Here is a 26,854-nt window from a genome sequence, read left to right on the forward strand (position 1 = left end):
CAAATTAAGATTTTGATGCTTTATAATGGATTCTGTAGACAGACAGGTGCCTAAAATAACGTCCTCTGAATAATGGCTGCTAGTGCTAATTAATTAATACACATAAAATATATGAAATAGGTAAGTTTTCAAGACATTTGTTTTCTCTTTTCCCTCATTTAAAATAGTACCACAATTTATACTGCACATGGTATGTATAGCTATGTAATATTTCCACACAATGAGAAAACATTGAAACTAGTGTGTCAAAATTTAGTTGCCCTGTAAATGAAATCTTGGGATAAACAACATTGGTAGCTTGGCTTCCTCCTGCCATGAACATTGACAATGTGCAATGCAGGAGGAGCGAGTGGGATGACCTACTGAGTACAGAGTTAATAACAATACATTAAGAGTTACCATACGAAATCAGCTAGCATTTTGTAAGGCATGGAGGCACAAATCATATGAATGACAACCAAACTGATGAATTTGTTTCTACAGCAAACCTGGTTGACAACAAGTCACTAATGTATGCATTCATCAGAGGAACATTGGATTATATTGCTATCCCGTTGTGGTCGTTCAATCAGACTTAAAATTGCAATTCATCAGCAAAATTCAGTAGACAAATGGGAAATACAATAAGTTCAGATGAAAAAAACAAGTTCTCCTCATTCATTCATTCTCTATTAGGTATAAATGAAAAATAAAATGTACAAGTTGCAGCCCTCTTTTCATGAGTTGGTGACTTTTATAGTTCTCATTCCCATTATTCAAATCATTTACGGAATATGGCTCATTGAGGGAAAGAATGGGTCTGTTGCATGAGGACTCCCAAGGAAGACCAAAAATATAGAGAAAATAGTCAGGGTTAGGTAGTTTCTCCATACTAAAATTTAACACCAACAGCTCATTAAATTATGCACAGGTAGAATTAAAAAGTTATTATCCAATTTTTCTGATGTACAAAAGCTAAAATAAAGACTTAACAGGAGATTTTGCAATCACCCCAAGGAATTAGGCATATCAAACATTTTAACTTCAATTATCAGCACTGGTTTAGCTACTGATCAAAAATTGACGGATACAAGTTAAATAAACAGTTTAAAATTCAAATATTCCTCTTGCAGCAACTTCACAACTTTCTTTCATAAGGGATCGTCATACATAGCACTCACACTACCATAACCACAGCCAAAGTAATGAAAAGATTTAAACACTTCATACTCTTCACGGCCTAAAGCAAGACCTCCACTATCATGAAATTTTGATGATTTGTCAATTGACCTGAGATATTCAAATACCAAAACATATGGTGTTGCAAAGCTCTCCAATTTAATATTACTCAATATTAGAAGGTTTTCCATCAGTGGTGCGAACAATGAGAACCTAACTGTAGAGAGGCAGTGACCTTGTATCATCCTGCCACATGTACTGAAATATGGATGAACACACATTCTAAAAATAAAAACCCATTGACTTTCCTATGGGATTATTTTTAGCCCTAATCCACAATGTATCATTAGGAGACACACAGAAACAAACCTATGCCAAAATTTCACTGAACTTGTAGAAACGGCACGAGAAAATACAAAAGCTTAATGCAGAAGTTTTCCAAGATTGTCACATTGATAATAAGAAATAGATTTATTAGTAGGAGCGTCTTAAGGAAAAATTAGATCCATCTAAATTCTACCATTTTATTCATTCATGTACACTAATTTTGATTAATTTTTGTTCTTGATTTTCTATTCACTGTGAACTAAAATATACTCACAGATAATAAGAAGAATACTGCCTTATTATTGCCAACTACTTCAAACCCTTGATACAACTAAAAGAGACATTAAAGTAATCCCTAAATAATCTGAGCAGAAAACCTTACCACCTTTTTATGGCTGAGATACCAGAACAAAACTGACTATACTGAGGGAAGACCATGCTTTTAGGATCCAAGCTCCATCCCCTTAGTAAAATTGCATTCATTACTTCAGCATGTTAATTAACTTGATCATACCCACAAGCACAAATATTCCGACAATAGAGGCATTTCAAAGGCTCTCTCTGGTAAGTAAAATCCTATTAGAGCCCCCAAATGACAGTAACACTTCATTAATCACCTTTATTCCTTATATTCTTTATGAATAATTTTATTGTTAATGGAAGCGGAGAAGCTCAAACACTGCACCATATGCATATGGAATTACAAATATCTTCACAAAGAAAATAGCTGAAAATGCTGATAGTTTTCATTACTAAAATATAACTGTGGAGTCATTTGATGAGATAGATGCTGAACTAAAAATAAATTTCTTACAATCACAATATCCAAATTCTGAGCAAGGTGATCAGGCAAAGTCCTCTTCGAGACCTCTTCTTCTGGCATCCCATTGAATCTATCATGCTTCTTCCTTTCTTTTAAGTTGGATGGCATCTTCTCATCCTTAGCTTTCTTTTTCTTCATTGGGTCACCATTGATTAAATTTTCTGAGTTCTCCATCCTAGAAGAGAAAAATTTCTTCTTAATAATTACATGGATAATACGTTGAAATATGTGAGCAGGGACACTACTCTGAAAGGGTTTTATAACATCCCAAACCAAATTACATCACATTAGAAAAAGTAGCATCAGCAAAACTAATGGCCATATTTATATTTCTCAAACAGTTTTTCAATATTTTTGAGTCCCATTCCTTTCAAGGTACTTTTAAAGCCCTTGCACCCTTCATGAATTCCCTTAGATCTCCCCCTAACTCCTGTTAACAAGGCCCTAAAACTGTTCGAATTCTTCAGGAATGGATAATTCTATCAAGAAACTATGCATGCTCAAAGTAATTTGTGGCTAATATAATGAAAATATTGTGGAATCACAAAGAGAACATTTTTCTAAAATCACAGAGGTTTGATAAGCAGTTCTGTATCATACAAGAATTATTTTACCCAAAGAAAGAAGGCCTCAGTCGAAGCATTATTAGAAATATGACAGGAACCCTATACCATCTTATACAACATTCAGTGCAACTAAGTGTGGAAGGAAACAGCAAACATTAAGTGAAGGTACAGTTTTGAAAAGGTTCAAACTAAGAAAAAATTAATTGATGTAGTAAGAACTTAAGTGCTGATGGCATCTTTTGCCCGATGATACCCCCTGCAGATGAGTGATGCCCTAAAACTGAAAACAGCATTGAAATAAGGCAACAAGCAAAATTTTCCAAGAGGAAGTCTGCGACAAAATTCAAAGCTAAAAGATTTTTTCTGCCAAAAAAAGTTCGGGTTGCCAATATTGAGATGAAAAGATGTCAAGTACAAGGTAAAATTGGCATAAAAACTGTTCTCTGAGTATCCTCCAAGGAGGGCAAGACACAGTTTCTAAGAAAGATGGGAGCCATTTCAATAATTTTGGAATACAAGTAGACAGCCAGCTCAACAGTGCTCCTATCAACTTTCTTAATGGTGAGAAAAGTACAAATATATAATTGAAAGAGATGGAAGTTGATTTACAGGCATCCCTCACTAAACACAGTTTTCGCTATAGTGGGTCTCAAGATTGCTCTATATTTGTTCAAGCAATCTTCCAGCTTTATCTCAACTAAGGCACTTGCCACAACTCTCGTGTCACCTCTTTATAAGCATGGGAAAAGCAAAGAAGATGATTTACCATAATATAACCATGAGGTTATTTTGGGTTATACTGACTCTACAAAAGATAGTAATCAATTGGATTTTCAATCACTGTGCCATATCGACTGTATTAATACCCATTAATGTAAAATTGCTCCCAAAAATTTCAGCCTACAGCAGACAGAGTGTAAATTATACTGCCTGATATACACCTCTCACTTGACACAAAATTCACTCAGCAAGACACTTTTTAGAAACACATCTATGACATAAAGTGAGGGATACCTATATAATAATTTCCTAGGAATTTTTACTATGTTTTCTGTGAAATGCTTTCCCTACATGTTTCACCCTATCTCCATTGAATCTACCAGTTATTATGGGTGGGAGGATATGAAGGAGAGAATAAATGAAATTGGGGAGTGCACAGTTAGGGAGTGTTTAAGAGGACTTTCAGAGTAAGTGATAGGAGAATAATAGAAGGAATGGTTAATCCAATGACAGAAAATGAAAGCTACACGCAAAATACTCCATAAAAATAATGAAGTTCAAATGAAGATAAGAGATAGCTTTATCTACCAATGAAATTACTGAAAGATAAGAATTAAAGGATAAATAACACACACAAATCAATGAGTGCCATTCTACCTTCCAGGTACACATGCAGTCCTCCACTTGAGAACAATGTTCTCTTTTGCACATTCCTAAATGACACCTTTTCCTCAAATTATAAATACAGTAAACTTTACATTTGAAGGCATAAAAAGGCCCTGTCTATCAAATTTTTAAAGGGATTTTTGAATTTCCCATGACATGATAATTCACAATTCAACTAATTCATGGAGCTGTCTTGTTGGTGCACAAGGAATTTTTAAGCACACATTACTGTCATTTTACGTGTTAACATTGCCCAATTTATTGATAAGTTTTATATTTGCTAAATTTCAACGATATAATGTGAGATGGCAATAGCAGTGAGATGGGAGTCCAACAAAAACTAGCATCATTAAAAAAATTCATTGCGATGGAACAAAAGTTATCTTTCATTGAGTGAGCTCATCAGAGGAATTCTTTGCTACAATAAGAAGGATGATTGAAATTAAGCCAAAATGCAAATATCATCAGCCGTCATGAGTCATACGTGCAGTAATGGCTGAAGGTGAAAATTTGGCCAGGTTTTGCATTGGCATCGAAAAAGTCTATTCTTCCCTGAGAATTAGGATAACTCAATCAAAGGCTATCAGTTTGCTCAAAGAGTCCAAAAATATAGTTCTTCTATGGCTTGTAGTTCTAAATCAACAGATTTTCATTCTGAATGCGAAATTAGTTTGCTATGTCAAAATCATGATGAAAAATTTACCGTCCTTCTGTCCACAATAAATATTTTAATGAATACTTCAATTACAATTTGTTGGCATAATTTATAGTTAATTAATTACATACTTCAATGTAATTTTTTCGACTTTACATTTTATGAATGTATTGCCGAACATAATCACTGCTAAATGCACATTCGTACCCCAAACGAGGATATTATCAGCCATTTGGACCGGTAACATAGTTTCCTATGACAGCCATGGAAATAAGGAATACAGATACACACTGTGCATTTAGCCCAAAAATTAACACAATTGCTTGACTTTAGAACATTTCAACTTTCACATGCATTCATCTTAAAGCATAATGGACAGAAGTCCCCACAAGACCCCTAGAATTTGACTGAATAGGTAAGAATACTACTGTCACACTAAATTTTTGATTAACAGAACTACCATGCTTCACATCTTTCACCATGATGTTTTTACCATTACAACGTTATCTTCCTATAATATTATCCAAAATTAGTTTTGATTGATCAATGAAACTAAATTGTGACTGCAGACATCTCAAATCTGTAGTGTGTCAGGCCATAACACTGAATTTAATTTACTTCAATGGCATTCTTTTCACAAGCACTACAAATAAAAGCTATTCATCTGATGTTGGCACTATGCTGGAACACGTTTTTTCTCTATTATGTGACCCAAGGGAGGGCATTGGAATACAATTCTTGGGAAGGCCCTGGCTATTATCAAGTAAAAGGGATGTCATGTGTTGGTGTGACAGTTTTGTACCACCTACAACTGTGTCTGCATTGTTGAATGTAATACAGGTATAGCATATTTAAATAAATAAAGGATTGTAGCACTTTTCTGCAAAATATTTTACTGCGTACAATGCATTTTGGCTCACTGAGCCATCATATGGTACAATACGTGCACCAGATGATGGCTCAGTGAGCCGAAACTCGTTGTACGCAGTAAAAAATTTTGTGGAAAAATTCTATGATCTTTTATTTATTTAAACATGTTTAACTTTCACCAATTGAAGCCTGAATCTGTTGAACTTATACAGGTATAGCAGTTTATATTTTAATTTCTCCACCAACATTTAACAAGTAGTCATGTATCACCAAAACTTCCGTTATACGTTTGATAGAATTGAAACAGTACAGACATTTATATGCTACAAAATATTTTGGTAGCCTCAGAGAAACCACTGCCCCAACCAACAAAAACACTAAATATATCAGCTAATTCAACTAATACAATGTTTTTCTGCAATTGTACTGAAGTAATATGGGATAAATAATTGCAGTTTTCCCTTTGTAGTATCAAGACCCACTATTTTCAGGGTCAAAATTGTTGGCTATAGCATGAAAAACAGAGATGTTATCATTCTCATCAATTTTCATTGTTCTTCTATTATCTGTCCAATACACAAATTCACAGGATTGAATATAGAATCACAGCGCTTTCCCTTTAATAGCATGGAGCATTTCTGGTATTATGAGAGCAGCTTTTCAGGTGTTTGAGATCAATTTATGGTTCTGGCATGGACACATCTTGTTGCCTCTCTTCAGCAACAATACACACACATAAAGTAAAGAACTTAGGGAAAATAAAAGGACTGGTATAGGAAAATGTCACTTTAACCCTGAACACTGAAGTGACCATCATGAATACCCGTTTAACATAAAATCTACAAATGCCAGTGAAAGAGCCTTTTTATGTGAACATATTTAGGTGGTGATATTGTAGTTCATACATACCAAACTTAGATGTCATTTTAATAAGCCTCACACTGAGGTTAGATTTCTTTCACATTTACTAAAAGAAAGCAGGATTGGATAGAAAGAAAACTTAACCACCAAATTATACAATTTAACTGATCTTTGGCTAATTTCAGCGTGAATTCAAATTCCATTGACAGGGAATTTCCAAATTTGAGTAAATTTACATGCATACACAGAGGTTTTTTCAGGGTACAAAAATTAATAACCAAACTACAAAACAGTATTCCTGCATGCTTATTTCTCTCATTCCTTTATTTTACTCCTATTCCATGAGGTAATGAGATTTCACAGAAATGTATGTATTGCAGAAGTTAATATTATTCTACTCTATTATTTCATTAAGACAAAAATTGGCAGCAATCTCTATGTTTTTCATCACTAAAGGTACTCTCATTGCATTCACTGGGAAAATATCATGATGCTAAGTTGTAATGAGAAATTTGCTACCTTTTAGACAAGCCAGTGATATCATCACAGATATGATCCAGAACCCACTTTTCAAGCTGTAAAATAAAGGTGAATAAATTCTCATTGGTGATTTGAAGCTGTATACACCTATATTTTTCTATTCTCTTTCTGTACAAGTTCGCTGTTGGTACTTCATAGCTAGTAACTCAAAAGTCAAGCATTGGGCCAACATAGATTCATCTGGATGATTGGTAACATGTAGACACATGCTTTGTGATTCATAGATTAATACTTCTTAACTATGAAAAATGTCTTAACATCAAACACTCCCAAATATGGTCATACAAAAAACACTCTTGGGTATCATAGCAGTTTTGTGATTAGCTACAGCTAAAGAACTAAATTTCCATTCCACATGCTTATGAGCATTTTTTTATCGACCACTCTAACTTATCAGCGTCAACTAATAACTGTCGGCAGTCTTCATGAAGATTAAAACGCAGTCTTATGGAAACATTGGAATGAGTATTGAAAGAAAAATGCAGCCAGTCATATAGATGATATGCTAGCAAACTGTAACACTTAAAAACGTGTTAAGGGTAAAAACAGCAACATAATGGAACTTTATCTGGTGTTCTCTTCACTGTTGAAACATTTTGCACTCTATGCGCACATTTGAAGAAAAGGCACTGTGCCTTGAAATAACTTTTCTGTGACCATTACAACTGGTTTCCACACTTGACTTGATTCACTTGAAACCCCACTGAAACACCTTCTTACAGTATTTAATGTTACAAAGAAAATTCCAGAATGTATAAGCATGAATAGGTATAAAAAAATGACCAAAAAAGAACTTTATTGCATTTCATACATTGGCTGTCAGTAAAAATGATAAATTGTAGACATAAAACAATTTAATAACTAATGTATTAAAATTCATATGTAGTTCTGAGACATGCATCCAAGTCAATTCGAACAAAAAAATCTGCTTCACCACTGAAATCAAGCAACTAAATTTTTTACATTCTGCTAATGACAACAATCATGTACCTCTCTTCTTTATGGACACAGAGAATACTTGTGTTTTATTCAAAATACTAGAAATTAATGATATTTGATAATCTTGGCCACAATACAAAGAGTGTCACACAAAAACCTGTTTGCTTTTCAAATTAACATGGCTCCTTCTTCAACTGTGATTAAAGAAATTTAAAAAAATGAAGCCTTCTTCACAATCACCTATTATTGCTGATGTTATTTCGATTGCCAGGAGAATGATGCCGGTGTTGGTGGACAAATATTGAAGGTAATTAATTACAAGGTTAACTAACTTCCACTATTAAAAGGTCAACCATATGCCATTTACCAAAAAAGACCCTCCCAATGCATTGCAAGAGAACAAAATAAACATCAACTTATTACGATAGAAGTAAACACTTTCATTTTAGCCTTCACAATTTAAGTTGTTCAGATTACAGTTAACTTTATGGGCCATATATTTTAAATATGTAATTGTAGCTTCAAAATATAATATTGTAGAAAGTTTTCTCAACTCAAAATGTGTTTATATGCATGTAAGCAAGAATGAAGAACCCAAAATAGAAAATGTTAAAGCAAGGCCAGAAGGTAGTTTTTTTCAATATATCTCGAGGATGATTGAACAATGCAAATCCTGTAGTATGTTAAGGCTGCGTATAATAAAGAGGGCAAACATTTTTCTCACCCCACTTCTTCCGGCTTGATCTTTTTCTTCCGGCCTCTCTTCTTTGGTACAGGCTGAAGGATGGCAGCAGGACCCCTTGGCTGAGGTGGTGGTGTTGGGTCATCATCCACAAAGCTGTAGGGGTCATCAGTTGTTTCAGGCTTTGCACCAATGCTAACTGGGATTTGACTTATTAGCTTTTGGCCTTCACCTTGACCCCTCAGTTCAAGGTCACCACTTGTCTCATATCCATCATCATAGTAGGGTTCCTGCTTCATTGCACTTTCAGGAAAAGCTGACCTGTTTGAATGGCAGCATGAATGAACAGTCATGCAGGCCTTAGTATGAGCTCAAAAAGGCTCCACGGGAAAAATGAGTTTAAGATTTGGCCAGCAAAGAATTTGGATGAAATAAGTCACCACAATTTTGATATCACAGCAGCACAAACTACTGCATGTATGTAGCCAAAACGGAATAGAAGTCACTGACAAAAACTTTTCTTGAATAGGAGTCAATTTGTTTTCCTAAGAAAGTACATTAAAGAGGAACTCCCAATGAGGAACAAACAGTGAAATGAAATGTATGCCAAGCAAAAGTCAAACCCTCACACAAATAGATGCAACACTCGTAGTGAGATCAACAATAGCTTAGCTATTATCCTCTCAACTACCAGGCGTGCATCAGTTGTGCAGCCAACAATGAATAATAATGCAAGAGACAAATGATGGAGGCGTAAATAGTATTATCATAACAACAATGGAGAATATGACAATGTCGATTAACAATTAAGAGCACAAAATAAAGTAACTGTTAGCTAATCGCTAATTTTGGTAAAAAATAACTTTTCGTTTGAAACAGTTTTCTAAATAGCGATATTTGATCAATAACTTGGTAGTAATTCAATTGACAGTGACGACTTCTTTCTCAATCACAAACGCAAAAACACAGGATTGGCACATAGAGTATTTACCTTCTAAAATATTCATAAACGAATAATATTGTGAGTAACAAAAATGAGTATTCCATTTTATACGGTAAATAAAATAATGATAACATATAATAAACAACATAAACAACAAACATAGGACTAAGAATAAGTACGTAAATCTATCATATCTTGCACAAATAAAGTTAATGTCGACAACATAAAATGATTTGAATAGAGAAACCAACAATAATCCTGCTCTTAACTAAAACTCCATGTTGTGACAAGTAACGATTTTCTACGCTATGTCTACAATCGTAACACACATCTATTAATGGGAGGATAACTGAGGGAAACAAAAATAACAATACTAAATCAAAGATAATAACAAACACAATCAAATCGAAGTCATTTCTTACGCTGCCACATATGTAAAGCAAAGTTTACAAATAAGAGGCCCTAGTTTACTCACAACTTCAAGCCTTGTGCTTCTGTTCCAGTCGCGTCTTGCGCTTCCATCGTAGCTCCGAGGAGCGTAGCAGTTTCTCTGAAAAGGGTAGCAACCTGCATTGAAAATAACTTTGTTCACACGTATTCACTTGCTTAAACTTTGTTTTAGGCGTCTCGTGCGCGACGGTTTCGCTAGATCTCCCAACTAATGGCTGGCCATTTAAATATGGCTAACCAAACGAGCATCGAAACCTCACCCTTTAAAAAGCGCGAGCTTCTCTGCGATTGGTTAACCGTAAGGTATCTGAAAAATCAATAACATGCACTCTCTGACTCCATTTTTAAGCTATCTTCGAATATTCTTGCAGAAATTCACACACCTTCCGTCTACCCTTTCAAATTTCTTCGGACAAACACTGCCTAAAATACCATGTCGCGTGAAACGTGGTTCCACTGCACCCAGAATGTTTCTCTAATCAGCTGGAAGCCAGCCCTCCTTCGCTCGATAAGTGGGTGGGACTTGAAATGGAGTGGGGGGATAGTGTTAGCCATATAAGGAAAAAACAATTGAAGTCTAAAATACGTAAACATAAACAAAATTAGAAACACGAAGTTTTACGTTGTATATTCACCCTTATAAACAGGTTGTCACCACAGCAGAAGAAAAACAGCAGTCTCTCGATGCAATAATAAATATGAGGGATAAAATGTAGCTTCGCGGAGACATGTATGAAAACATTCCTCAATGTTTTTATGCACCTGAAAACACTCTCAACGATTAAAATTAGGCTTTTTGCGATTACGAGCCCGTGAGAAAATCCGGAATTCACAGGCGCGGATTGCGCGATTAGAGGATTAAGGATTTTCCGGCCGGTCGCCAAATGAAGGTCTTTATTGATGTAAGCTTGATTTAGTGTTAATGAAATATTGCTTTCTAAGTGTCTACCTGCTGAGAAATTTCAAACAGCTTTTTCAATTGCGTTTGAGAATATCATATAAACTTCGGCTAAATGTATAGTGCTGATGTGACTGACTACACAAGTCATGCGCTCCGTTTCCATTTCTGCGGCTGCGTAGTCAAACAATAATAAGGCGCACGGTCCTGATCATTCAATGCAACCGGTCAATGTCGGTGCCCTGTGAGCCACCCACTATAATTAAGCCAGCTCGTGACTGTGGATGCAGAACAGCCATTCTCGGTGGCAGCCCGGGACGTTTCATGGGGATGCCGAGCCCAAGGACAGCGAGTTGTTTACTATAGCCAGCCTGGCATCCAGCTGATAAACCTGCCAATTTCGCTGTCGTAACCTATGGAACTTCAGCATTCCCAGGGCTGTGTAAAGTGTTTCGTGTAAGAGTACCAAAGATGCGGTTCCCATTTCCGCGAATTACAAATCATTCTGTTCCCAGTTAACGAATATTTTCGCTGATTAATCCATGTCTCCAGACCTACTGGAATCAAAACCCAACGAGGTAGCATAAATACCCTTAGATGTCTTACTAGCTCGATGAACGGCCAATGTTGGAAATAACTGATGCGAACGCTTACTTTTATTCGACGAAAAGTTGTTGGTAAGCATCTCATAGGGGAAAAGGGTCAGGTCACGGCCTGCGATACCCCAAACTCCGAATTTTAGGGGTAGCGGCTGAGGTGAACCCTTCGCAAATCAACGCCCTAATATGCCTCCTCCCTTCGATAGCCCTCCACCCCCGAAAATATGTTATAGTCAACGCCTTCACCATTAGCAATATCTCTCAAACCAAGTCCACCAAAAATCTTTTGCTTTTCGGCTAAATCTCTTAGCCACTTCTTTTCTAATATTTTCTCTTCAATTACTGAAGAAAACCCGAACGTAATATTGCAATAAATTGGTAATGATGGTGTAGGATGGGTATGATGGACTACCAATACTTTTTACCACCTAAGTCAACTGAAAAGTTTGAAATTCGGTCTGAATTAATTAAATAGTCCACTTCTGCAGGACGCTTGTTAGGGTTACGAAATAAACCTGAAGAATGGCAATGGGAACCCCACTTTACCATCAATATCACCGTAAAACGGACTGAAGATACTCATCCAAAAACTTGTCCTAAAAGCCCGCAGTACAGCACCCGGTCCATTAAGAAAGCGACTACAGACGAGATGACTTAACTGAGGTAAAATAGAAAGCAAAAAAAAAATATTACCGACAAAAAAGACGATAACGTGATCCTAAAGTAAATACAAAAGATCCATTATTTCAAGGCAAAGAAGATACAATATTACTATCGCGAAAAAGGATGAAATTATAACCATGAGAATTTCGTATAGAAAGATAAACTGATAACAGAAGTACATACAATTCAATAAGAAGTACGAAAAGGTTTTAAAGCCAAGCAGTTGCATAAATTTATGCTATTGATGCTCTTGTTGAAAAAATTCCAATCCATTAAGAGCTTCGGTACTAGGAAAAATACACTGCTAACCATGAGTAATTATTGTACACCTACGACTTGGAACTGAAGCATAGCGGACTGGTGGAACTTTAGAGGGCTAGCGCAGGGATTTAAAAACACCATTGTCTAGTTGATATTACTTGAAAATATAATATGAAAGTCGAAACTGTTAAGGAAAAGAGGAACAGCATGAATATAAAAAAAATATGTGACCCAGAAATACCAATCGGACGTAATCAAACATGAAGGAGTATTAAGAAGACATGGAGAGAATCGCTCCGTACACTAAGGAGAGCAGAAAATAAGGCACGATGAAAACCAAAGTAGACAGGAGTGGATCAGGGAAGCGTGTGACAAACTTCGCAAGGAAACAAAGAGGGACCCAGAAAGCTGGAGAGAAGAAGCGACGAAACGGTGACGTAAAAGAAAAAAAACGGGAGCAGTGGGTGCGCTGAGTGCCAAGGTTCAACCGCAATTGGGGAGTTAAGGGCAAATGATAGCGAAGAGGACATACGAATCCGACAATAGGGGACAAGGAAGAGAAAAGAGGAATCGAGCATGAAGAGATCCAGATGGAGTAAAAGTACGTTTGGGTAATACATAAAAAGGGGCAGGGGCGCAAATTAGGGGGGCAGCCCCCCTGGAATAAGGAAAAAATTAAGTCTAGTTTAGCAGTTTTACTAGTTTAAAGACCCATGCGCGAGGGTACAGCCGCGGCGTACATTGATACACCGTCATTTACAATCATTATCGTTTATATTAAATATAAAATACAAGGGATCGAGGGATGTACTCGTTTAAAATGAGTTAATCTAACTTTACATTGATCTTGGCCTCCCGTACTACGATCGATCCATCACCTGAAGTTATTATAAAGAAGGGTGAGAGGTGGGGAGAGGCAAAGCCGAAGGGCCGAATCCAACTAACTGAATTTGACGAATGTTCCTCAAGTACGTGTCCTGCCAGGCGCGATCGCATCCCGTCACCAAAAAAAGGAGCTCGACATAACGACTTCTTGAAGATAGCCTCCAACAAAATCCGTAAAATAAGAAGGGATCGAACTGCATAGGCTAGCGAGAAATTATTTTGATTTCTCACACGATATATGATATGAGTGTCGTGGAAAAGAATACGTAGGTAGTTGAAAGAAAAATAATTTGATTGGCGTAGATCTTTTTCGGTTTGATGGAAGGGAAACGAAACCACAAACGACTTTGAGGGGACAAGAACTTGTATTTTCTTACAGGAAATGGGAATACAATCAGGACTTAATTGCTTGATTTTTAGATTTTGAAAAAGTGTCTGACAACGTTAATAGGGAGAAGCCAATAAAATATGTATAGATATAGATGCAAAGTGGAGCTGGAGCGTGGAAAAGCGGCGGATCGAGGGAGGGGTACAACCCCCTCTGAGACGAAAATTTTTAGTATATTCTACAATGGAGAAGACATTTCGAATCCCCAACTGGTTATATGGCATACTAGCAGATATTGCCTCCCCTTCTCCCCTTATACCTGATCCTGGATTCGCCACAGGTAAAGGGTCAGTTGGGCGAGGCGACAAATGGCTTTAAAAATATCACTATGAATAAATAATGCGTATCCGTATTAGGGTCTCAGATCCGAAATTCTTTCAACATCCGATAACATGATTCACTGCCGCCCGAGACATAAAATTCAAAATTTTCCGAAAATTCAGGCGGAATTTGGACACAAACACATTTGGGGAAGTAATCAGTATCACTCAGCCCTTTTCGGTAAAAACCAATAATGAGTAAAATTTTAAAGATTATTGATTAAATTTAAAGCTTATTCAAAGAATTCTTTGGTTCTGTGTGGCGTGAGAATTGTCAATAGATTTCTGTTGTAGGCAACCCACATAACACCAAAAATGTCAGCCTGTGTGTGACTTCACTTCAAATTTTGCCTATTTGAAGCCGAACTTGCGGTAAGTTAAGTATTTTTTCAAATTTTTATTCCTTATTCATGCATAAGTATGGGAGGCATGGAGTAAGTTAAGCATCGAAGTAGTTGAGGGAATCCCTTCGATGTTAATATCGAATTTAGGCTACACATCATGGAAGACTGATAGAGTGATGCTTAAATTAGATAAAGATTAGCAATGGATAATTTTCAATTGCTTTTCTTGATAATAATTTTCCAGTGAAACGTCGACAGAAATGGAGAGCCTAACGCGCTGGGAAGCCCGAGAAAAAAATAATAGCAGAAGTTCACTGGGTCAGCATCCAATTTTTCTTAATGGGAGAGGATGTTTTTTGTTCATCTAGGTACCTGTGTTTTATGCAGTGGCATGGATCTACAACTGAGGAAGAGATTGGCGAAACGTTGAGTAGAATGTTGTATGGGAGTGAAACGTGGCCATTGGGAAAAATAGTGAAAAACAGAATAAATATTTGAGAGGAGGGAGCGGATATGGATGAAGAAAGAGAGATGAGTGGATACAGTGAAAAATTATGAGGTGCTGGGGATAGTTTAAGAGGAAAGAGTACTTCTGAATGTTATTTGGAAGATGAGAGGAAACCGTACTGACCATATATTGAGAGGAATGGGATTTTAAATAGAGCGATGGAGGGAGCAGCAGGAATTCTGAACGCCATCACCTTACTTGCGTGAGGATTACGGCCGATTTTTCGAATAGCTTCGAAAGTAGGCGACAGACCATAATAAGGAAAAATGCGGGTCTCTTTTAAAGCTTGGAAGTAAGGAAATAATTGATCAAAACTTACATTTGGGATATGCTTCTCGATAGAAGTGAGGCATAGATGACAGCAGCGGATGAATCAAGAGTGAAGACTTTCGAAATGTGGTGCTAAAAAAAAATGATGAGGATCAAATGGATTGACCGAGTAAGTAATGAGAATGACGTATGAAGAATGGAAGAAAAGTCTCGAGAAAGCCTTGATAAGAAGGCGGAGCAAAATGATCAGCCATACCTTTAGGCATGATGGCCTGATGAAGACAATCGTCGAGGGGCAAGTAGATGGCAATGACGGAAAAGGAAGACCTCGAATGAAATATATGGAACAGGTAAAAAAGAATGTTAAAGAGAAGAAATACTTAACGTGAACAGATAACCCGATAGGAGCGTTGAATGGGGAGCTGCGTAAAACCAATTTTAGGATTGCTGACCATTGATGATAAAGACGGTACCTCTCTCCCATTCAATGACAATTGCTATCAACAGCAACAGGAAATTAGTGAACAAACGCATTCCCAAAGAAATAGCCAATACGACGCGTCCGTTCTACCGCGACGGTCAATGAAGTACAGCCAGAGGAGTTTATAAGGAAATTTTCACGAAAATGACATTATCTTCGTTTGCCGGTAGTATACCAACAATGGATGAGGTGGTGTGAAGCAGAACGCACGCCGACCTTCAAGAGTAAACGCTGAGAAGGAATAGAACTGGAGGGGAGAGGAATAATGATGAGATTGCAACGGTAGTGGGTGGAAAAATCGATCCATTCACATGAAAACCTACCTCCGACTATAGATCACTTCGATCGATACGAAATGAAAAATATTGAAAGAGAGAATGCCCAAAGTTAATGAGTTTAGAGTGGTTGGACAAGTAATCACGAGTCTCCGAGAGCCCATACCAATAACTACTTCCTTAAAATACTAGGTTCGTGTCACACATGAGGATAAGTAACCGTAAGTTGAGACTCACTAATCTCGCAGTTATGGAATCCATAGTAGAATGTTTGCCCAACTTATAACATGATTTGATGAAATCAATCGATTCGGCTTCAACTTTGTGAAAATCCATGTTGAAATGAAACATAAACAACCTTGGTAACTTTTCACTAGTCATTTTTATCGGTACTTGAAAATGACGCCTCAGCGTTGAAACGAATCGTACCAATAAAAATTTATAGTGAAAAGTTACCACGGTTGTTTATTTTTCATTTCAACATGATTTGACTTATCTTGGTCCATGAAGACAGGAAAAAAGTAATTGAAAGGTGCTTTTACGTTAATTTCGATCGAGTGGACTAAGTTGATTTTTCTTGGGAACCTTTATAATTAAAATATACGTACTCTTATCTAACTTAAAAGGATATTTATACATTTTTTATTAAATAAAACGCAGTAACGTACGTCACTCTTCATAATGCAGGGTAGTCATTTTACATTCGTATTGTATATCTATGAAATGATGTCAGTGAGTTGTATTTTATTCACTTTTATCCTAGGATATAAAAAAAATTAAACACATGGGCGAAGCACGCTAATAGGTAAATTTTCAAAGAAATACTGAAGCAATCGCATCCTGATAGACAATAGCGGAGGAATATGAGCGGCAGGAAAGGTTCTACTGTCTCTAGGTCTATAAATTGAAGAATGGACACGTCGGACACCGATATCTTCAATGATGACCGGTTCGACTGCGGAACAGGAAGGTAACGTTTGCCTTTGCAGTAATGCGACTTACGGATTAAAAATTGAAAATAACTGGGCCATTTTCGTGAGTAAACTTCTAAATGTTGTAAGGAAAAATATGCGCAACTAAAGAAGGTACCACGGGCGTATATGAAGGCGGTATATAAAGGATTAAGGTGGCTTGGCTCTCTCAACCGAAATAGGAACATTTTTAGCGTTTCAGCTGTCTGCTGCTAGCCTCTAATAGCTATCGTAGTACTTCCTGTACATCTAATTGTACAATCGTGCTTAAATTCTTAATTTTTCAATTAATCTAATAACGAAATCAGACACAGTTTACTGAGGGATGATAAATTCCTGAATACTTATGGATGGGAAAGATAAATACAAATAAATGAAATCGGAACAGAAAAGTGGCCCAAAGGATAAGGGAAACTCAAACATAGGCTCCCCTGCTTCCATGAAAACTTTCTTCTAACAGTAGAGCAGTTACAGGAATTCGCCTGAATCAGCGCTTGCAATTAACCAGTGTGCAGCACGACATTGAAAGATACACAAGGGGGAGAAAACTGAATCACTCAGTTTTTAACCTTCCCAAAATTTTATTAAAAGATTAAATCACTGAAAAACACACTGTGACGAAGACTACCGGAAGAAGTGGAGCAAATAGGCTATTCTCCACTGTTGCTTGGTGGGGTGGGGGTGGATTGGATTGAATAGCACACCAAAACGGGCCCGTGCTGGGCCGGACACCGGGACGTTTCCCGGTGCGCCCTCCACCCTGGAAATCTTTGGCGCCCCCCTGTTCCGAAACTGACAAATTTTACACTCAGAATACCAACATTGAGCAGTTAGCTCGATTTCAATGATCTCTCATTGAACAGAATTACAAACGATGTCTAGAGTAAACAAAATAATAGATTAATATAATTCAATCTAGTAAGGTTCACTTCAATCTCAAGATGTTAAGGATTAAAATTTCAAAACATATTTATTATATTCCACACCCCCAGACCTTCCGGTAGTCCTCCCCGTGAATAGTACTGGCGCACTCTGGCCATGGCCGTCCACCGCCGTAAGAAGGGGTCCAGCACGGGCCTGCACCAGACTATTATTATCGCACGCATTAATACGAAAACATGAATTTAGGGCTGAGGGGAGTAGGGGTTCTATCCACCTCATCTCCCCCATAGTTAGGCCACCGACCATCCGTATATTGCAATATGCAATAAATGCATAAACTACCGCCCGTTTTTCTTAAAACAACCTATTTAAACCTCGAATGTTAAATACATCACATCCAGAAAAGCATTTTTCCCAATATTATGCTGAAATAAGAACGCTCAGTTAAAAACTATTTCACCGCTTTTTCTCATTGGTTTATTCTTAATTGATTCCATCCATCAAAATTCTCAGGTCACGTACCTGGTGTCACAATCGTACACGAAAATCGCGTTTTCGAGGTTGTGTCAGAGCGACGCTAAACGTTACAACCTTGTATTAGAAGGCCTGCGGCCAAAGTTACAGACCGAAAATACTGCAGGCAGAACGATAGGTTTAATGCATTATATTTGACGTTGCTCGTTAATCAATGCATTTTTGTGCCGTAACAAAGGATCTTGACAAATGAATCCAGAGCAGTGTTCCTCATTTTTTTTAATGCTTGCCAATTCTCCTAATGCTTGGAGCGAAAAGGGGAAATTCCTCACCATCACAGAAAGTTGTTGACGTAAGTTGCCGCTCCACGCAATCACCTTGGGCGCTACGCAACGTTTCCTTCCCTCGAATTGCTAATAAAGTCTTTGGTACATAAATGCGCGCAAAATGATATCATGAAGTTTCCTAGCGGGCGGAAACTTACGCCATTTTCTGAGTGAGAGGCTGTAAGCATTTATGAGTGAGAGTCTGAAAGTAGCTTTTCGCCCAAAACCTAATATACGCGGTGTGAAAATTAAGTAATAAGACTGATTCTCTAGTTTTTTATACGGCAGGGGAAGCAGGTAAAAATCTGATATGCGGAAGTACACGTTTGAACGCACCAGAGTTGTTGCGATTTCCATAGCGCTTTTTTGCGAGAAAGGCTTTTCAGTGCGTTCTAAAAAATGAGTGACATCAATTTCGAACAACTATGGCTCACCGCGATTTATATCATTCGGTATTTGCCCAGTAATACATTTCTGTGGATTCCTCCTCATTCACCCGAATAAAGTGCATGTGATTCTGAGTTGCAGAACTGCTATCAGGGATGGAAAAATCGTCTTCAGCGCAGTGTACCTAGCTTCCCGAGGTAGTTACTGAGGAGAAAATGTGAAATTGAATTTTTATTTTAATGATATAAAACCGAAAAAATCGGTCTCATTAACTGATTTACACACCTCGTATGTACCACGGAACTCATGAATTTAATTCTCTCTGCCCTAAAAGAAGGAGGTACATGCTTCATTGCTCACGTTTCCTCACTAGCTGTTCCCGGATGTCCACTCCATCCCTTTAAGCATTTCGTTCAACTTCAAACTGGAATTTCTTACGGGATTGGGCGGAATTGACCAACCTTCTTCCGTTATCCGGGGTTGGGACCGGCAGCAGTGACCCCCGAGGTGAGAATGCCACCTTCAAGCAAATTCAAGCGGAGATCTGAAATTCACTTTCTTGGCCCCTTTACCTACTCGTATAAAACCTACCAACCACCCTGACGAGTGCAATAGGGTCGTTCATTCAGATCCGAAATAGCAATTCATTGAAATAATTCGGTAAATGCAATCGAAATAAAATTAACAATGAAAAAACCCCCTTCATTCAGCCAATCTCTCATTAAGTTTACGGCTAAATATAACATGAAAGTTGCCGCCCACATTTCGCGATTTGATGCTATAAATTAGAGTTCCAGTCCGTCTTCGTTCAGGAAGAACCGCTCATTGAGAAAATGAAACGTTCACAAATGATTAAACATCATCGAACTACGCGAGGCCGATAAGAGGAGAAGAGGAGTAGCTGAGAAGCGGTGACCCGCTCGGAAGGAGCGCGTGACGTCATCCAATCACCACAGAGAGAGTTAAGGCCGTCGATTTCCTTTGCGAGTAGCTCGAAGAGTAGGCAACGGGTCCAAAAAAATAAAAAACGGAAAAATGTATGCCTCCTTATTTCTCAAACTATTTCACAATCGGCAATAAAAATTGATGAACGAGCACTACTGGCTGATCGTCACTACCCTGCGTTTTACTAGATTCAGAGGTACTAATTTTGGTAAATTCAGCATACAACCTTTCCCTGCCAACATCCAAATAATAATTTCTCTCTTTCATTCACAGATTTTACTGCGTCTAATTTGTTTCAGGAACCGGAGGAGGCGACGAATATTTGATTTAATTTTCTCCATCTTGCACAGCCAGCTATTTCGGAGCAAAAAAGATTTCTGGGATGGGTGCAGAGAAACTAGGAGTCGGAATTGGCTCCCTGCTAAAGTCACCACCGGATTTGGATTCGAAGGACACCATGGATGTGGATTCACCAGAAAAACTCTAACTCCACCGGGACTGGAACCCGGGCCCTTTAAGTGGGGATACAGTATTTTCCTCTCTGCACCACACCGATTCCTGCCTCTTAATACTCCACAACAATTAATTACCAACTATTTACGGTATTCGTATCAATTCATGGAAATTTGGCCACCAATTCATCAATTTAACATTGAGTTCAGCCAACGTTTCGTTAAATTTTACTTGGATTTACCCTCTTTTAGACAGTTATAACTGGCTCCATCATTAAATGTATGAAAAACCAGTCCAATCATTCAACTTTCAACAGTTTTGCTGTTTTTTCACATTAGTCTTTACGGAGCCGTAGCTAGTATTTATATAGAGGAGCAGGTGAAATCCTGATGTCAAGCGGAACTTGGCGAAACGTTTGCCGCGTTCACAATTTTATTCACAAAACAGTAACCAACAAATCAAATGATTTAAAAATGTAAAAACCTCTCTTCGGTCTAATCACGAGCAGTTTTGATTCCCTCATTTAAGTGCACCTCCCTCTCCGAGCCTTCAACCACACCTTCCACAGGAAATTCGCCATTCACCACGGCAAGGGGGGCCGACTCCGCTCAGCCATCCCCGAAACGAGGAAATGTTTTAGCGCTTTAGATACCCACCGTCCGCCGCTATATAAGGACTACAAAATTAATTATTTATTTATTTTAAAAGCCAAACTTACAATTAGTTCAATAGTAAAATATTAAGTTACAACCTTATGGTACAATCCAAGACGAATTACTACACCTGATCTTACGTTGATACCAGGGGCGCCGAATTATAAAAAATATTGGGGGGGCCCATATCGGAGGTCTTGCCCCGGGAAGAGGTTAAATTCAAAGTGTGTCGCAGCACCGAAACACTACCATGATTCACACCACTTGATTTAGTTAACCTGCTTAACCTTATAATTATTTGTTTCAACAGACATTGTTGAATTTAATTTAAAAGGTAACTATCGTCAAACATGGGAAATAAAAATAACAAATATATTTATTTGATTTCACAAAGCATAATATAACTTAATTATTTTCTTGAATTATTGAGGGGGCTCCGCCCCCCCAAACGAATCTTTGGGGGGGCTCGGGCCCCCTCAGGCCCCATGGAGTCGGCGCCACTGGTTGATACTGTCCGCTCCCATACAAATTGTGTAATTAATATTCAAGCCTCGCTCCCATAGATACACAGGTTCCATATTTAGCATCTAATTAATTGTATCCTTAATTCCATACTTGTATTCTATGCTGTAATTAGATTATTCCTTTTCTAGAAAGCCTTCTTCGCCTGTGCTATTCTACTGAATATTTCTTTCTTGTCTCGTCCACCATGGGATATTCGGCTTCCTCGGTAACCACTTTCTTTTACCACTTAAAACTTTATCTTCCTGGTTTAGTGTTTGTCTTGGCCTCCTCTCTTTTGCTGCATATTAATATCTTAGTTTTCTTTTTGCTGAGTTTCAGCTAATATTTGGTCATTGTTCCTTCTATATTTGCCATAGTCTTATTCAAATCATTCTCTGTCTCAGATATTACAGGTACGTTGTCAGGAAATCGCAGAATGCTAGTTACTACTCCGTGGACATTGCCATCTTAAGCCTACTTTTTGATTTCATTGACGGCTTTCTCAATGTAAACATTAAAAATTATGGGGGATAGTTAGCAGCGTTGTCTCACTCCTTTTCCTCTTCTTGCTTCTGCACAGTTGCGTCCAGATTTTATCCAAGCTGCTTGATTTTCATATAAACTATGCACAATGCTACGATCATTGTAGATCACTCAAATTTTCTTCAGAATTCAAAGCATGGAATTCCATTTCAAGCTGTCAAAGGCCTTCTCCAAGCTGACAAATGCCATGAAAGTCAGTTTGTGCTTATCCATTCTCGTCTCTATAAGCAGCCTTATGGCCACTATTGCTTCTATAATCTCCTCTTGTGCCCTTGCATTTGATAAATCTGAATTAATCCTATTCTAGGAATTCTTCTGCTCTTCGTTCTGTTCTCCAGAAGATGATCCTCCACAGTATCCTAGACGCAAGTTTCGTCAGGCATACTGTCTTAAAATCTTCACGTTCTCAGCTCTCTTCTTTATGGGAATTGGAATGATGATGTTCTTCTCGAAGTCACTTGGTGTATATCCTGACGAGTACATTTCGCGGACGGTTATGTACAGCAGCGTTAAATTCTTCTCTCCTGCATTTTTGATTAGATCAGACTGGAATATCATCTATACCAGGCGCCTTATTGTTTAGTAGGTTTCTTATTACAGGTTCAAATTCCGATATTAAGATACTGGCTTTCAAATCATCCTTTTTGACTTTACTTTCCACTTTGATAACTTTTGGGATGAGTTTGCTTCCGTTGTACTCTTCCCGGTACTCAAATGGAAATTTCTCGTCAGACTCGGTTAACAACTTATTCAGAGAATCAAATAGTAGCCCTAGGTATCTGATACTATTGAAAAAAGTTTTCCACATTGTGAAGAAGTACTCTAACGTTAAGTTTTATATGTACAGTGTTCACGCTGCTTTAGCTAGTCATATTTTAGTTTTAGCAAACAACTCCAGCTATTTCTTCTCCAAACGCCTTTTTTAATACTGCAGCATAATAGAGTTAGGTTAATTTTTTCTAGTAAGACATGTCCAGTCAGCTGCTCATCATATTTTCAACTACATAAACATTCCGTTTCCTTGTAAAACAGAGCGCAATGCACCACCAATGCCTACGCCACGGGTAGCTTTCCCTACTAACGGTAACGGTGCCCTGTCAGCCAGTTTTGGCATCTTTTTTCCAGTATGCCACAAGAGAAACCAAAGCCTTACGATACTCTCGGCCCGCTTTCTCCGCTTCACGCGGGCTATTATCCTCCCGAGAGGAAGACACTCCGTGAGCAAGCCAACACGCGATTCAGCACTAGCAGGGAAACGCGGAGTACCGTCTCTCAGCGTGAACGTATGAACAAGAGCGCTCAAGGTGGCTGCGCAGTAACCACAATCTGAGGCCAGCATTGAAACCCAAAATGAAATATTGTAGAGGGAATTTCCATTGGTTAGTTGGAGGCATCTTGTGAGGTAAAAATGCTAAGGATAATCTACAATACCAAGGGTTGCGATAATCTACCATGCCTCGTATGTTCTTCCCCTCAAAACTAGGCAAAAGAGCCTGGGCCACGAAAAATACCAATCTGAAAGTACTCAATGAGGTGGACACATGAGCAGGAGAAACAGCGTGCCTGGGCCTCGAGGTAAATACTACACATGAGCGCTCAAGATGGCAGATAAGTATAAAAAGCAGACGCCAAAATTGAAATCAAAATTGAAACTGCAATCAATATATTACGGGAAATGGAAACGGTTATTAATAATAGACTTGTAAATACAGTTTATTAAAATTCCGATACTATACCTTCTTCGTGAGTATTTTACGCAATGGAAATACGACGTGTTTCCATACGAGATGAAGCGCAGGGAAACAAATGCAATCGTCGTCGTTTAGTAGCCAAAAATCGCTCTTTTATACGTTTACTCCTCGGTACTGACACAGCGGCACAATGTAAGATGTCACCAGATCAGCTTTTATGACATTTTCATGAGGCATGCATGGCTTTAAAATAATTGATTGAACATACCTGGAATTTTCAAATTTAAATTTATACTTGCTTATGTGTGTACACCTTTAATAAAAACCATTTAAAATAATCGTATTCTAATTATAATAAGATGAAAACATAGAAAAACCCTGATAATGATATATATGTCGAAACCTTGGCCGATAATGGAGTTTCAGTATGGAACGATCAAAGTGAATTCTATATATTGATCCAAAAATCTATGTTGAAAACGTTACACAGCGTCCATAAAAAAGTTCCATTTCATTTGCTATAGGAGTTAATTAGCAAAATGTAAAAGCTAAGGGTTGCTATATAACTTCAAGATTGAAAGATATGAATAAAGGGAACTCAGCACAGGTCAGCCTTCCAAAACATTATATTATGCTGTCTCATTATCTGATTTATCTAAAAACATCTATTCGTCTATTCTCAATGGCTCACTTCCGAGTTGAATACAGCATCAAAAACTAATTTGGGGTACAAATTTGGCTAAAACCATTTAAAAAATGGTGATAAGTAAATCGTTAAATATTTATAAATCGATCCTTATCGTACGAGGTTGAATGGTCGATCTTCGAATAGTGGTTAAATTAAAATTCCATCTTTGTAATAAATTCTCCTTTCATAATAAAGATATTTTTATGTAATATAAACTGCGTACTGCAGCCATTGAGATGACTTACAGCAGAAAACAGCGCGAAGGAGCGAAGAAACGAATGGTTGCCTGACACTTCCTTAGTCTTATTTATAATACGGAATGCACGGTGGGGTACCACAGCTTGTGAGTGGAAAATTGCGGGACTTACACAGAACTCTGGTCCAATTAATCTTTTGACTACTCTATGATACATTTAAATTGGATCGATCACTCAGACCCGAAATCGAAATTAATTATCAGAATACGGTAGATGGAAGGGAAATATGAGTTACGACGAAAAAAATTCATCTCCCCATTCAGCCTTTCTCTCGAATGCAAAAGACGGAACCCACATAATAAGCCTGCTGACACTTCGAGGCGCCTCCAGTACAGATCATTGCCGGTTGCCTAACAGAAGGCGCCCCTAGGCACGTACCTATTTTGCCTTACGGTAAATCCGGCCCTGCGTCCCCCCTCGAACTTTTTATGTATAGGCCACTGCGCTCAAAAGAATGTGAACAACAACGAACCACACACGGCTCATGCACAACCTTGAGGAGAAGCACCGACTAGCTCCGCATGACAAGCTCATAACGCCATCAACTTATCTACGAAAAGGTTAAAAGGCCGTCGATTTTTCGTCGCGAGTAACTTGTGAAGTAGGCAAAGGATCGAGAAACGGTAAATACGATTCCCAATATTTTTTAAACTCTATCAAAATGGAAAAGAAAACAAAATTGGCGAACGAGCCCATGGGAGCACGAATAGACGACCCCGCAGAGAGGCCAACAACCACCTGATAGCCCGTCACAGGGCTCCTTCACAAATAATGTTGATTCGGCATGATAGCATCGTCTAGCGTATCTTCTTGTTAATGCACTAGGACCTAGTGACAAGGTGGTCAGCGCGAAAAATAAGGCATCGAAATAAAACCTAAGTCATGTGGTATTATAGAGCGAAGAACGACAAATTGAAATATTTTCATGATTGTCATATTTGACATTTATTTTTCTGCATATAATACTCTGTACTATTCAGAATAGTACATCAAACATGAGGGGGTGAGAAGCCAACGGGTACAAGTGATTTTGTTTTCTAAACAGTTAGGTATAGAGATTAGGTAAAGAAAACAAACGAGATCACCTAGTTTTTCCTGGATGTACACAATTACTTATACCACTTTTTTTTATATATAAGAGCGCGACCCGGGTTTCAATGAATAATCATCATCATCATCATTAGCGTCTGATGATGATGATTATTCATTGAGACCCGGGTCGCGCTCTTATATATAAAAAAAGAGGTATAAGTAATTGTGTACATCCAGGAAAAACTTATAATGGAATACCAAAAGGTTAACAAAGAATTAGTGAATTTTGAGATGACCTAGATCTTTAGCAGTGCATTTGATTTTCCACTTCATGTCACCACAGAACAGAGGCTCACTGGTAGCCACCAATTTTTTTTGTATATTTCTTCTATCAATTCCTGTACCTAACTCTGTTTAGAAAAAAAATCACTTGTACCCCTTGGCTTCCCACCCCCTCATATCTGGAAGGACGATGCAACGATGAAAAGAGAAAAAAATCGAAAACCCAAGAGCAACGCCCGTCAGAGGTCCATTGACTAAGATACTTCTCATTTCCATGTTTTTCTACCTCTTTATTACTGACTGTCTACACCCAAAATACATATCAACGGAATGGAGCCATTAACACACTCACAGACTTGTAATTTAAGCCTAATGCATGTTATTCCGAATGGATGATCAAAAGCGCCGTGCGAGAAATTGTAAAAGTTAAAATATAATAAAACCTATTTGTGTGTTTCTAATAAATGAAAATTTTCAATGCTAAACTGAATGTATCTAGTTAACCGCAGTCAATTTTTGGCCAATTCTAGGACAAGAAAAGTCAATTAGGATATTTTCAACATAAATATTTTAAATTTATAAGAGATGAAATTAAATTCATTTATTTCACATTTAATGTCTAAATACAGAAATTTACTTTACCATGAGATTAATTATGGTTTCAATACAATTGG

General features: G+C 37.8%; 1 protein-coding gene across 4 annotated transcripts in view; it reads right to left on the reverse strand.

Moving 5' to 3' along the window:
- The window catches only part of LOC124171938 (trithorax group protein osa), a 92,102-nt gene that overhangs the window by 58,754 nt on the left and 6,494 nt on the right, over positions 1-26,854 (reverse strand). Inside the window, exons 1-5 of one of the 4 annotated variants that reach the window (XM_046551382.1) lie at positions 10,836-11,077; positions 10,584-10,722; positions 10,226-10,507; positions 8,850-9,128; positions 2,300-2,483 (exon numbers count right to left, since the gene is read on the reverse strand). In XM_046551382.1, coding sequence (XP_046407338.1) covers positions 2,300-2,483; positions 8,850-9,128; positions 10,226-10,323 — 561 coding nt within the window. In that variant the 5' untranslated portion in view covers positions 10,324-10,507; positions 10,584-10,722; positions 10,836-11,077. Of the gene's footprint in view, positions 1-2,299; positions 2,484-8,849; positions 9,129-10,225; positions 10,763-10,835; positions 11,078-26,854 lie in introns of those variants that run through there. The other 3 variants (XM_046551383.1, XM_046551381.1, XM_046551384.1) reach the window with 3 other exon arrangements.

Source organism: Ischnura elegans, chromosome X (assembly GCF_921293095.1).
Source record: "Ischnura elegans chromosome X, ioIscEleg1.1, whole genome shotgun sequence".
NCBI classification, from domain to species: domain Eukaryota; kingdom Metazoa; phylum Arthropoda; class Insecta; order Odonata; family Coenagrionidae; genus Ischnura; species Ischnura elegans.